Here is a 13261-nt window from a genome sequence, read left to right as displayed (position 1 = left end):
AAGGTCAGGTCTCAGCTTTCATTTATGTGAGAGAGTCTGAATATCTCTCTCACTTTTGAAGGACAGTTTGCTGGATATGGGATTCTTGATTAATGGCGTTTTTCTTTTACCACACTGAATATGTCAGCCCATTGTGTGTGGTCCTCAAGTTTCTGATGGGAAGTCTTCTAATAATTGTATAGAGGATCCCTTATATTTAATGAGTTACTACTCTCTTGCAGCTTTCAAAGTTCTCTCTTTGCCTTTGACTTTCAACAGTTTGATTATAATGTGTCGCTTCTTGGATGTTTATATTCATGTCTTTCATCAAATTTGGGAAATTTTCAGCCATTATTTGTTCAAATATTCTCTCTACCCCTTCCTCAATTTCTCTTATCTTTCTGAGACTCCTACCATGCATATCGGTTGGCTTGGTGGTGTCCCATAAGTTCCTATGGCTCTGTTAACTTCAAATTTTTTTTTCTTTCTATTTCACAGACTCAATTATTTTCATTTCCCTGTCTTCAAGTTTGCTGATTCTTTCTTCTACCTGCTCAAATCTGTCTTTGAATCCCTCTACTGAGTTTTTATTTTACTATTATACCTTCCAGCTCCATAATGTCCTTTTGATTTCTTTTTTGGTTTGCTATTTCTTTATTGATGTTTCCATTTTGCTGATATATTTTTTCTTTATTTTCTCCACATTTATTTAGTTTTTTGAGAATCTATGGACAGTTGTTTTAAAGTCTTTCTATAGTAGATCTGCTATCAGGTCTTTTTCAAGGACAGTTGTCAATTTTTTTTTTTTTTTTTGCCCTTTAAATGGGCCGTACGTTTCAAGTTCTTTGTATTATTTGTGATTTTGTTGTTGTTGTTAAAAATGGGACATATAAATCTAACAATGTGGAATATCTGGAAATCAGATTCTTTTTCTTCCCTGGGTTTTTGTTGTTGTTTTTATTGTTTTAGTTTTAGTTTTTTTGAATATTGTTTGTTTTCCTTCTGCCGAGGATCAGCCTGAGGTATAAATCTAACATCATCTTGGGTCTTTCCTTAGCCTTCACTTTTCCTTGAGCATATGTGGTCACTTTCTGATTTCCCCCATATACACAGTTGTTTTTGAATAACCTAGTCTTTAACATCTGGCTCCCAAAGGGAATAAAAGAGAAAATAAAGAGGAGGGAGAGCATTGTTCCTTTAAATCTTCTGAAAATTACTTCAACCAGAGGGGAAGGGGCTTGCAACAATCAAGGGAGGTTCAAAAACAGTGTTTCCTTCTTTTGGTCTTCACCCTCACTTCTTTGTTTACACCTCTCTGTTCAGAAGAAGCAATCAGAGTACAGATACCAAATATTTGGAGGATGGCGTGCTTTTCTCCCTTTCTGGGTCCTTCAAGCTGCTTGTAAGCTGCTCCTGGGACTCATGCATTCCTGCCTGTCAAGGGGATTGGGGTGGGGGATGCATATATGTGGCTATGCTAGAAGCTGACATTGATCAAAATTAACTGCAATTTACCATCCAAGCTTTATCCTAAAAGTTGCAAGACTTCAGTAGACTCCAGAGTTCTAAAATAATTACATCAGACAGTTGCTGCCAGTGCAATTTTTGTCTAGGTGGGGAGACAGATTCTTGGTGCTTCCTACTGCACCATCTTCCCGGAATCCACTTTAGAGATGATTCTTACAACAACCCTGGGAGGTAGTTTTATTCCCCTTTTACAGATGAAGAAGCAGAGGCTTAGATCCCAAGCCCATCCAGCTATCAGGACTCCAAGCCAGGGGTGTCCATTTTCAAAGCTAGTAAGCCACATTGCCCTTTATTTTTTGAAAATTTGTATCAGGGCAGTGTTTTAAAAAGTGATTCTTGAAAATCTATCATTTGAAAATTTCTAAATTTGATTGGATAAAAATGTAAGAGCATCACAAATGAAAAAGTTGTATAATAGTTTTACATTAAAGTGATTGCCCAATTCATATGTCATTTCTTATGTGCTTTTTATTATAAAAATAATTTATTTCTCAGAAACATTTACCATAAATATATTTTCCAGAAATAAAACACAGCTTTAGGACAAAGTAAATCTTTTGTGGCTATCTGTAGACATTTTAGGTATAACTTTGCCATATTAGCATAATTCAGACTTACACATTCAGTTTCTTATAACTCTTCTAAATGAAGTAAATTACTATCGTGTAGCTTCATCCTCACAAAGTTTTAATTTTTACTTAATTAGTAATTAATCCAGGTTAGATTTTGTAGTTAATTTGATTGAAATTGTCGTCTTCATATACTCATACCATTTTCTAGCAGATTTATAACTGAACGGTCATTTCCATACAGATACAAAAATTAGAATCTCAGAAGTTAAAGCAACTCAGATTAGAATAAGAGTTGACAGCTCTTTGCTTGTATCCCAGGGTTGCACACCAGTACGTACTGTCTAACATACCACTTCTGGCATTATCACCTTACAGTTGCCAATATTTTCTTTAGAACAGTCTCAGATATCTTGTCTTCTCTAGGGCAGCAGGGACTCTAGGGAGATATATTTAATCATAGAGCTTCTTCTAAAATTACTGTGCTTCTACGAGTCTGCTAAACTAAGGGAAAGTTAATACAAATGTTTCCTTAGGAATTGTTTTTCCTCTAGGCAATAGTAGAAAGTTGTTTGTAAGTATATTTTCTTGTTGTATTATTTTACCCTAATTATATATGTTTATTGTAGTATTTGTTGATTGGTTCTATTAGTTTATTATTGCTGCCATAAATTTAGTTGAATTTGAAATGGGTTTCACTGGGCTTGAATCAAGGCATTGGCAGGGCTCTGTTGCTTGTGGATGCTCCAGAGGAGAATCTGGGTTTTTCATGCCCTTTCTAGAACCTAGAGTGCACCTGTATTCCTTGACTTGTGGCCCCTTCCTCTGTCTTCAAGGCCAGCAGAGAGCATCATCACATCTTTTTCTGACTTTGACCTTGCTGCTTCTGTCTTTCATGTATGAGAATCCTTGGTTACATTGGGCCCAACCAGACAATCCTAAATAATCTCCCCATTTAAAGATCTTCTATTTAATCACATCTGCATAATCCCATTTGTCACATAAGTCACATTTTGTGTGACTGTACCAGAATACCTGAGGCTAGGTAATTTACAAAGAAAAGAGGCTTATTTGGCTCATGATTCTGGTGGCTGGAAAGTCTAAGATTGGACAGCCTATCTAGTGAAAGTCTTATGCTGCTTGTACTCATGGCACAAAATGGAAGGGTAAGCAGGTGTATACAAAGAGACCAAACATGAGAAGGAGCAACCTGCTTTCACGGCAACTAGTCCTGTCCCACAGAGATACTTTAAGCTATTCATAAAGGATCTGCCCACATGACCCAGACACCTCCCACCAGGCCCATCTCCCAGCACTACCACATTGGAAATCAAATTTTAACAGGAGTTTTCACAGGGACAAACCATATCCAAACTGGTAGCACACAAATTTCAGGGATTAGGATGCGTACATCTTTGGGGGCCATTATGCTACCTACCACAGTGGTATGTGAAAGTTTGGCAGGAGAAGAGATTAATATTTATAAATTTAGAATTTTTAGAGCCCAATGGTTTTTCTTAATTATTGGAAAATATTTATTATATTAATAGGTCAAAAAATAAAATTCACGTTTATCTTAATAGATGCCAAAAATTTATGTGAGACCGTATTTGATAATATCAATTAAAAAAAAATTTAATTGTAGTAAAACAAATCACAACATAAAATTGACGACTTAATCATTTCTAAGGGTACAGTTTAGCACTATTTGTTCTGCAACTTAATATTCATTTTTATATTAACTTTTTATACACTAGAAATCAAGTATTAATATATTTTCTTGACATAATAGTGTTTATCTGAAACCAACATTGGTGATATTAATGTAAGTTAATGTTACTCATTAGTGAAATACTAGAGATGTTCCCACTAAAGGAAGGAAAGAACATATCGTTTTGGAATTTCTCAACAATAGAATAAGAAAAATAAAGTAATAAATAACAGAAAGAACACAACATTATTGTTAACTATAGATATTTAAAAATTCAAGGGATTGGACTGAAAGCCAGTAGAACTAATAAGATGATTCAGTTAACTGCCTCTTTACCAAATAAAATATTAAAATCCCTTACTCTTTTAAATATGAGTAATAATCATTTAGACTATGTAATAGAAAATAGAGTTAGGCAACATAAGGGATTGAACTTACACAGCCCCCTTTTAGACTGTAAACATATGGAAATGCTGGAAAAAGAAAACAAGGGATATAAATATACAGCCAAATAGCCATCACATTTTTTAATGCATATACTCTGTGACTGGGCAATTCTATTCCTGTGTATTTGTTCTACAGAGACACTCATATGTGTAAAATGATGCAGTAAAAGGCTAATTGTTTTGGTATTGTCAGAAACAGCATAAAGTTGAAAATGAATGTTCATATATTGGGGAGTAACCCATTAAATAAATCATGGAATACATATTCAGTGAAACATGATACAGCCCTTTAAAAATGAATGCAGTGGGTCAAACTCAGTGGCTCACGCCTGTAATCCCAGCACTTTGGAAGACTGAGGCAGGAGGATTACTTGAGCCCAAGAGTTCAAGATCAGCCTGGGCAACATAAATAGACCCTGTCTCTACCAAAAAAACAAAAAAAGAAAACAAATGAGGCAGCTCTGTATATACTGATACGAAAAGATCTCTTTAATGCATTAAGTTTGTTTAAAAAAGCAGGTACCAAACATTGTGTATGGTGCTCCTACCACTTGAGCTGAAACTACTCTTGTCAAGGTCATCAAGAACTAAATCCAATGACCAATTATCCACCCTCCTTTTAACTAATCTCTCAACAGCATATGATTCATTTGTGCTGTTTCTTCACTTGGGTTTCAAGACACCACATTCTTTTTAGTTTTCCTCTTATTTTTCTAGTCACCAGTGGCAAATTCAGCATTTTGCGGACCTAAAGCTTATACAATTTGGAGGGCCTTCTTTAAGACAGAGAGTATCATATTATAAATACAAAACCAGATAAGAACATGTATTTTTGTTTTGAATGAGGAAAAATTTGTAACAAATTATTAGAACTATAGAGATTCAGGTCTTTTTCTTCTGAGATCTTCTTAAGCAGTTTACTAGGCACATACATAGAAATGCTTTCTGATTACACACTGACTTACTTTCCTTGCCTAGGACACTCTGTGTCTCCCAGCAACTTGGAGCACTCACAGAGCATCATGGTAAATCCACTTTTGATGGTTACTCACTACTCCGTTGTCTAGGCTGGTTCCTTCTCTTTTCTCCAATATCCTAGAATGCCTCAGGTCTCAGTTCTTGGTCTCCTTTTCTCTAGTTACACTCACTTATTTGATGATTTCACCAAGCTCACCTATTTTGTGGCTTTCAGTACCATCTATATGTTGATAACTCTCAAATTTGTATTTTCAGTTTAAACTTTTCTTCTATACTCCATACAAATATCTCCAGTTACCTCTTCAATTTTTCCATTTAGGTGTCTTGCAGACATCTCAAACTTAGCATGTTGAAAAATGAACCCATGATCTCGCTCCCCAAACTGTTCTGCCTGCCACTTTCCCTGTTAAAGGCATTCCACTTGCTGAGATCAAACATCCTTCTACTTTCAACTTCCACATGTTACTCTCCTTGACTCCTGTCTTTCTGCAAAATATCATCTCAATCTATCAGTAATTCCTGTTAGCCCTGCCTTCACAATGTATTTAGAATCTGACCACTTTTTCCCACTTTCACTGTGTTGTAAGATGGGTTCCCAGGGAAGCCAATTTAGATGGAGATCAGCAGGCCAAAGGTTTATTAGGGAGTGCTTTTGGAATCAACACATGTAGAAGTCCAGTGAATGAAGCAAGATTGAGCATAAGGACAAGTCTAGCTGCAATACAGTTTAAATGAAACCCTCAGCCAATGCTGCAGAGAGTTCTAAAGATGGGATAAACTGTCAGACCCATCCTGAGCTGGGGACAAGAATTTCAGACTTTTTTCCCTTGCATCCTCTTCATCAGATATAGGCCATTTCAGGAAACGGGCGTGACCTTGATATTTGAGCAAAATAGCTCTCTTCAGCAGAGGTAGTCCATGAAAAGAGCTGGCTGCTGAGGGTTATTTGCTACAGCACTACCAGCTGCTATAAGTCAGTCCTTCATTCCTAGAGGAGGCTCTCTGGGTGGTGTGTCATACATCTGCCACACACTGGTGCCATCTTAGTGAAAGCTACTGTCAATAGTCTCCTAACAAGTCTCCTGGAATGCTCTTGCACATATATTCACATGCTAAGTTTCTCAACTCCTTTCAATATTTGATTAGGTATCACCTTCTCAAGGGAACCTCCCCTGAACAGCCTCTTTAAAGTGTCAGCCACTCTTTCTGTGTTCCCCTTTATCTTGTTTCCATAGCACTTGCTACCTAATATACTATATAATATAATTATCTATCATATTTGCTATTTATCACACACATTTTGCTCCATCATAATTAAACTCCATAAAAGAGGTGTTTTGTTTGTTTCCTTTTATATATTCCAAACACAAGGAACAGTACCTGGTGCATAGTAGGGGCAGAAGAAGAGAATTAGTGAACTGACTAAAAAATAATCTGAGGAAGTCATCCAGAATGGAACAGGGGGGATAAAAGTAAGTAAAAGGCATGGCAGGTTGAATATGTGTAGGTAAATCTTACAGCTCCCAGGAGTCAGGCAGAAGTAGATAGAGAAAATGTGGGAGAGGCATGGTTCAATTAAAAATGCCCAAAGCAATTGACCAGAAAGGTGGTCCAGTTTTTGGAATTAAAATAACTAAAGGTGTACATATTTAGCCATAAGTAAATTCACTCTAGTGTTGTTTGTCGTTGGGGAAAAGTGGAAATAATTAAATGTTCAACAACAATATAGGTTAAATAAATTATTGTTCTTTCATACAGTGGAATATTCTACAACATAAAAATGTGTAGGAAATATTTATCTTACAATAGTGAAAGGAAGCTATGTATAATCCTGTTTGGTTTGAAACAATTATATGTATGAGTATGTTAAACAGTCTGAAAGGATATACCTCAAATTATTAAGACTGATGGGATTATGGCTGTTTCCCCTTTTGTTGATCATCTATATTTCTTTATTTTTAAAATTAATTTAATTTTTTTTTAAAATAGAGATGAGATTTCACCATGTTGATCAGGCTGGTCTTGAATTCCTGGGCTCAAGTGATCCTCCTGCCTTGGCCTCCCGAAGTGCTGGGGTCATAGGCGTGAGCTACCGCGCCCAGCCAATACTCTATATTTCTAAATTTATCATTAATATGTATCACTTATGTAGTCATTTAAAATATAATGAAAACAATGCAGTGGCAGTGGTTGATACGCATTCCACCATTAAACCTGACTGATGCCCAGTCTCCATTACCTATCCTTTTTTCCAAAGCTGTATCCCCTTTCTTGTGTCTTGGACACAAGGATTTTTCCTCTGCCTTCACTCTTGCTGCTAGTTCAGCCCTGACTCTGTGCCCCTGTTCTGCCTTTTCAGTCATCTTGAATTCTTATCTTGGTAATATTTTTAGAATCCCAGATATTCTAATACCAGGACTCAGATTTCCTGTCACTAATGGCCTTACTGGGTCTTGGACTCCTGCTCCCAAATTCCAGGCTGGTGTCCTCAATCTAGTACCTCCTAATGGACATCCTGGTTCCTGACTTCCTACTGTGCCTATTTTCATCTCCACGTAGGGTTGACATACTCTACCCTATTTAGCTTCTACCCTTTATTAGGCAACCACTTGTTCTACTGCTGCTGCTGTCCTTTCTAAGTACCACGAGTTGCCTTCCCTCCCACCCTGACATGCCTAACTGCCTGATGCATCCCAGCAAGAGTCAAGTTCATTTCCTGCACTTCCCAAATTGCTCTATGTCACAATAGTTATTCAGGGTCTTCTCCATACATTTTTCATCTGTTAAATTTCTCCCAGGTGTTTCTCTTGTCTAGATAGAAAACACAAGAGAATAATCAACTGTTAGTTAGCAGTTTGCATTTTCTGTTCTTCAAAGTTGAGGTAGCAAATGGTGAGAACTCTTTGGAAGAACTTGGCATCCCACTGTAATGCTTACCAAAGGTATACCGATAAAGGGCATTCTTCCCACTGCAAGGCATGGTACTTGAACTTGAAGGATGCCTCCTGAATAGGAAATAATGAATTACCTAGTTTTATAATAGTGCTTAATTGCTTTTTTTTTTCCCAATGTTATATTCAGGTATTACTTTGTTTTTCCCGGGATACATCTGTGTTGAGTCACTTTGCATACAACAGTGCCTCGCCACCAAAATCATACATAAGAGGTAAATTTTTAATAATTTTAAGGAAGTATTAAGACTTACATAATCATGCCAAGAATATTTGTTTTTGGAGATAGTGGTGTTGTCAAATTATTTTACTATAAGTTACTTAAGATTTCTCTCAGATGACCGTAATCATCCTTTCATACCTCAAATCAGTGCCCAAGTAATTTATCACAAATCATGGGAAAGTGGTTCCCAGAAGCAGCATTTCAACTTACTTTCTCTGTCTTCCCTGTGTACTCTACCATTTATTGTTGTTTTTATGTCTTATCTGTTGACTTTTCTTTTTCTTTCTATGAGTTTATAACACAGATTTGCTTTTTCTACTTTTAAAAAAATCTATATTTCTTCTCTCAAAATGCTCCACCACACCTAAAACTTTGATATAATTTATATGCTTTTAGCTCTCCAATTTCTAGTTTAGTTATTTTTCTCCTCTTTATCACCAGCTGCTTATAAAATATCAATATCCTGCCGTCATCTGAAGATATAAATAACTTCAGCTGAATGCCCTTCCCAACTTTTCCTTTTTATTAAATAGTGAACACCTAACACTGAAAGCTCAGACTTCATTGTGTATGGTCATTCTGCCATTTCCACGAAAAAAGAAACTGTTTCTCCTGTATCTCTTATGTCTGAACTATCTGCCTGATTGTTCCACCTCCTACCCTAGGAGAGGCCACATAACCTTGTGCTGGATTTGGGCTACCCCTAACTTAAGGTTTTCTGAGGTCCATTGCTTCTAAATTCAATTTATGGAAACCTTTTATTTGTTTCTTTAAGTCATCTGCTGAAAAACCGATTGTAAACTTAATTATCTACTAAGCTCACCTCTAAACTCAGCCAGGATTTTAAGGCCTTTTACCACTTGATACTGTCTTAACCTAACTAACTTTGCTTCCCTGATTATTCCACAATACCCCATATTCATTCTAGCCTCCCTATAGTCCCTGCATATGGAAGGCTTCCCACTCTCCAATCTTAAAAATCATATTTCCTTGAAGAACTAGCCTGTACCTCACCATGTCCACCAACCCATCATCCATTTCTCTCTCCTTTGAACTTCTAAACAGTTAAAGTCTATGCTAGAAAAGTTAGCAAATATACCCTAATGTTTCATGGTTTAGTCTGGACTACAAACCACATGGTTGAGGGTTTGCCTCTCAGCATCTAGTCCAGTAATCAGTTTTATCTACCTACCTACCTACCTACCTATTCATTATTCCATTCTCTTCTTGCTCACAAGATCAGTCCTTTTTGTCTCCACCCTAACCTGAACTGCTTACATTTCTTATTCTTCATTTCATCTCTGTCACCAACCCTAACAAAAATAAAAAGAACTTTTTTTTTCACTAAAAATATTACTCTTAGCCCAGTGCAAAAATACAAGTAACTTTTCAATAAACTCAAAAGTGTTAGAAAAACTGTCAAGGTAAAAGCTATTTAAAGATATTCAGTGGAAGATGGAAAAAACTGAGAACTTTTCAGAGTTTTGAAGGAAAGATACTTTTTAAAACTCTGTTAAATATTTGATTATTGTGAATATACTTTACTTTTCTGGGACAATTCTGATTTCAAATATTCAGCCCCATTCTGAAATCATGTTAACTGTTCTGGTATTCAGAAAATAGGACCACCATACAGCTGGTCATTCAATTTTTAACTTTCAGCACATTCCATAAAGATGTAAACAGAGTATTGCAAAGCTTAAGACTTGCTTTAATGAATAGATTAGACTTATTTATAATTAGCAAAAAATTTTATGCATAATAAATAGATATTTCTCTTCTTAAGTGCCTAAGGAACTTGAAAGTGTTTGTTCTTTTGGTTGTTTTGTGTCGCTTCTGTTGCACTTAGGTTTGTATTACTTTAATTTATGAAAGAGTTTGCTAATACCAAAAGATTGGCTGGTAAATTTTTAACTAAATTCCATATCATGAAATGACATATCAGTTTATAGTAGTTTTTAAAATTCCATTGTTAGTACATTCACAAAATAAGTTGATTTTTAAAGATTTATTTACTTAATCATATTGAAATCCTCTATGGTTTTCTCTTATAGGAAAACTAGGACTGGAAGAATATGCTGTCTTTTACCCACCAAATGGTAAGAGTAATGCTATTGCTTCCTCTAGTGGGAAGTGAAAAAATTACAACTTTTATAATCGAAATGTGACTTTCTTATTCTCTCTTTAATGGATAATCATTTATTATCTAAAATAAACCTTCCGTAGAATGTATAATTTAATGAAATTGTCCACATTTATGGTAGGTTTGTGCTAAATTATGCATACTCTCTCTGACTCTCCCTGGGACCAACAGTAAACCTGCGAGAGAGCTGAGGATGCTTAGATCTAAGTCCAAGGCACTTCGTTTTCCTGTGAAGAACACTAGCTAGTCCAATGAGGACCTTCCTTTTGGGTTTATTGGAGCTGGGCTTTACTCAATTGAGTGGATTGTCTTGTATTGCACCTTATTGTTCTCATAATTTGACCAGTGTAGTATTTATGAAATAAAAAGATTATTAAAAGGTATCACTGAAATCACCTATTTTGATGTTATGAAGTGATCAGATACATAATGACCTCATTAGACATTAAATGTTATTTTGAGATTACTAGACAGGTTTTAAGATATGCTTCTTGGAAAAGCAATATATAGCAGTCCTTATGATAATACTAAGTTGCATCTTCAAGAAGTTATTTTACTCCAGCAGAGTTAAGAACATGGGTTTTGTAATCCAGCAGACCTGGTTTCAGATCCCAGTTCTGCCAGTTTACCCTATGACCTCAGGTAAGTTACATGACTTCTCTGAACTTCAGGTTCATCATCTGTACCATGTGGATAATACATTAAATGAGATATGGTATATAAAACCACAAAGTGCCTGATATGTAGTGAGTGCTCAGAAAATGTAGCTATTATGAGTGTGTTTAACTTTACTGACCACTATATCTGAAACTCATACGTGGCTTTAGCTTTCATGGCGCTGTTCTCTCCCTGTGTCTCTCAATATGGAGTCTCAGTTTCTTTCATGGGCCATCTACCTCTGTCCCTCTTTTGATATCTCACTGTTGTTCTGCTGCTCTTCTCTTTTCTTACTTTTATCTAGGGGCTGCCATTTGCTTTCATGATTCTATCTATTGTTAATTACTCTAAAATATCTCCAGTTCGTACTTCTCCCATAATTACCTCAGGCTTAATATGTCCCAGCCTGAACTCACTATTTTATCCTCCTATGCCCACCCCCCAAAAGAAAAAAAAGAAACTAAATTAAAAAACAAAAAACAAAAACCCACCTATTTCTCCCTCAGTTAAATTATCATCTTCCTAGTAACTTGAGGCCATCCTAGATTTCTCTCCACCTTGTCCCCAACTCATCTAATAAGTCGCCAGGACCTTCCAATTTTATCTTCCAAATACATCTGGGACCCTCTCTTCCACAGCATCCTTGCTGCCTTGTCTCCTTTCAGTTCTTACTATCTCTAGCTTGTTAATTGCAACAACCACGTAACTGGTCCCTCTTCCCACAGTCTTTTCTAGTTTTGCTGTCTTTTATACTGCTTACTGATTTATACATCTAAAGTGAAAATCTGCAAACTGCCATTTTTTTCCAAGTGCTCTTAATGGCTTCTCATCTCTTAACAAGTAATATTCAAGCTTCTCAGCATGACATATGAGGACCTCTTGAATCTGTTCCCTATAATCTACCTCCTAGCTTCATTTCCCACCATTTCCCATCTCATTTTTTAATCACAGCAATATCAAACTCTATTATTTATACCCACAGCTACATACTCTCACGAAAGCACTATGCTGCTTCCTGTCTCATCACTTCTCATGTTTCCATGCTTAGAATAGCCCATCTAACCTTTCTTCACCTGGCTGTCATCAAGCTCAGTTTAGGCATGATCCTCTTTCAGGAAGCTTTCCCTAAAATCCCCAGGTTAGGCTAAGGGCCCTTCCTCTAGACTCCTGTAATACCTAGTCTAAAATCTTTAGTATCTCTAGCTATGTTATCTTGACATTGTTTGTTTATACTTTATCTCCTCTTCTTAATTGCAAGCTTCTTATAGTTCAGAACCATATCATTCATTTTTGTTGTATCTAGCATGTAATAGGACTGTAATGAGTATTTATTTGAACTCAATTAGAGGTTTGTTAATTTTAGCTTTATGTATTACCATTGTTACATCTATTATCCCAGAAACTTACTTTTATAGTAACTTTTTATGTTTATCTAAGAAGCAAGAAACAATAACAAATAAAATACCTCTGAATAGTCAAAAGAGTTGTCCATGGACTCAAGTTCTTCTCTCCATCCATAGAAGAGTTTTTTCAACTTAGTTTAGAATATATTAGCTTTTACTTAACACACATGTCTAACAAATTGGTTAACTCTTTTTTATGCCTCCTGCAAAAATGGAAGCATGGAAAAGGCTGATATAGATATGAAAAATTAGCAACAACAGTGAGAAGTGAAAAGGGGACTTCACAAAGGAAAATACAAGAGCTGTAAAACAGCGTATTAGACCACTCCAGCAAATCAGTCTGGGGCCATTTTATGTAAAAGCCAATAATGCTGTGCCCTTTAAGAAGTTATCACTAGGTTGCAGCATATTATAATTTATCATCTTTATAACGAGCTCAAGACACCAAAAGAAAACTTGCTGTAGTAATAATTGTAACAGTATAGTTATAGCAGCAGCAGCAGCAAACATTTTCCAAGCAGTACTATATCCCAGGCAATGTATTAAGTATATGACATGTATTAATTCATTTAGTCCTTACAAGAACCTATGAGGAAGGTACTAATATTATCCCTATTTACAGATAAAGAAACTGAGGCATAGAGTGTTAACCTGCCCAACAGGTGAGTGACAAA

The 13261-nt window shown here is 36.0% G+C and overlaps 1 protein-coding gene across 2 annotated transcripts in view; it reads left to right on the top strand.

Moving 5' to 3' along the window:
* TBC1D19 (TBC1 domain family, member 19) overlaps positions 1-13261 on the top strand; it is a 164540-nt gene that overhangs the window by 120473 nt on the left and 30806 nt on the right. For both annotated transcript variants that reach the window (XM_011965344.1, XM_011965343.1), the window contains 2 exons: positions 8292-8376; positions 10439-10483. In XM_011965344.1, coding sequence (XP_011820734.1) covers positions 8292-8376; positions 10439-10483 — 130 coding nt within the window. The remainder of the gene's footprint in view (positions 1-8291; positions 8377-10438; positions 10484-13261) is intronic.

This window comes from Mandrillus leucophaeus, unplaced genomic scaffold (assembly GCF_000951045.1).
Source record: "Mandrillus leucophaeus isolate KB7577 unplaced genomic scaffold, Mleu.le_1.0 Scaffold720, whole genome shotgun sequence".
NCBI lineage: Eukaryota > Metazoa > Chordata > Mammalia > Primates > Cercopithecidae > Mandrillus > Mandrillus leucophaeus.
Note: the sequence above shows the minus strand (reverse complement) of the source record. Positions and strands in the feature narration are given on the sequence as shown.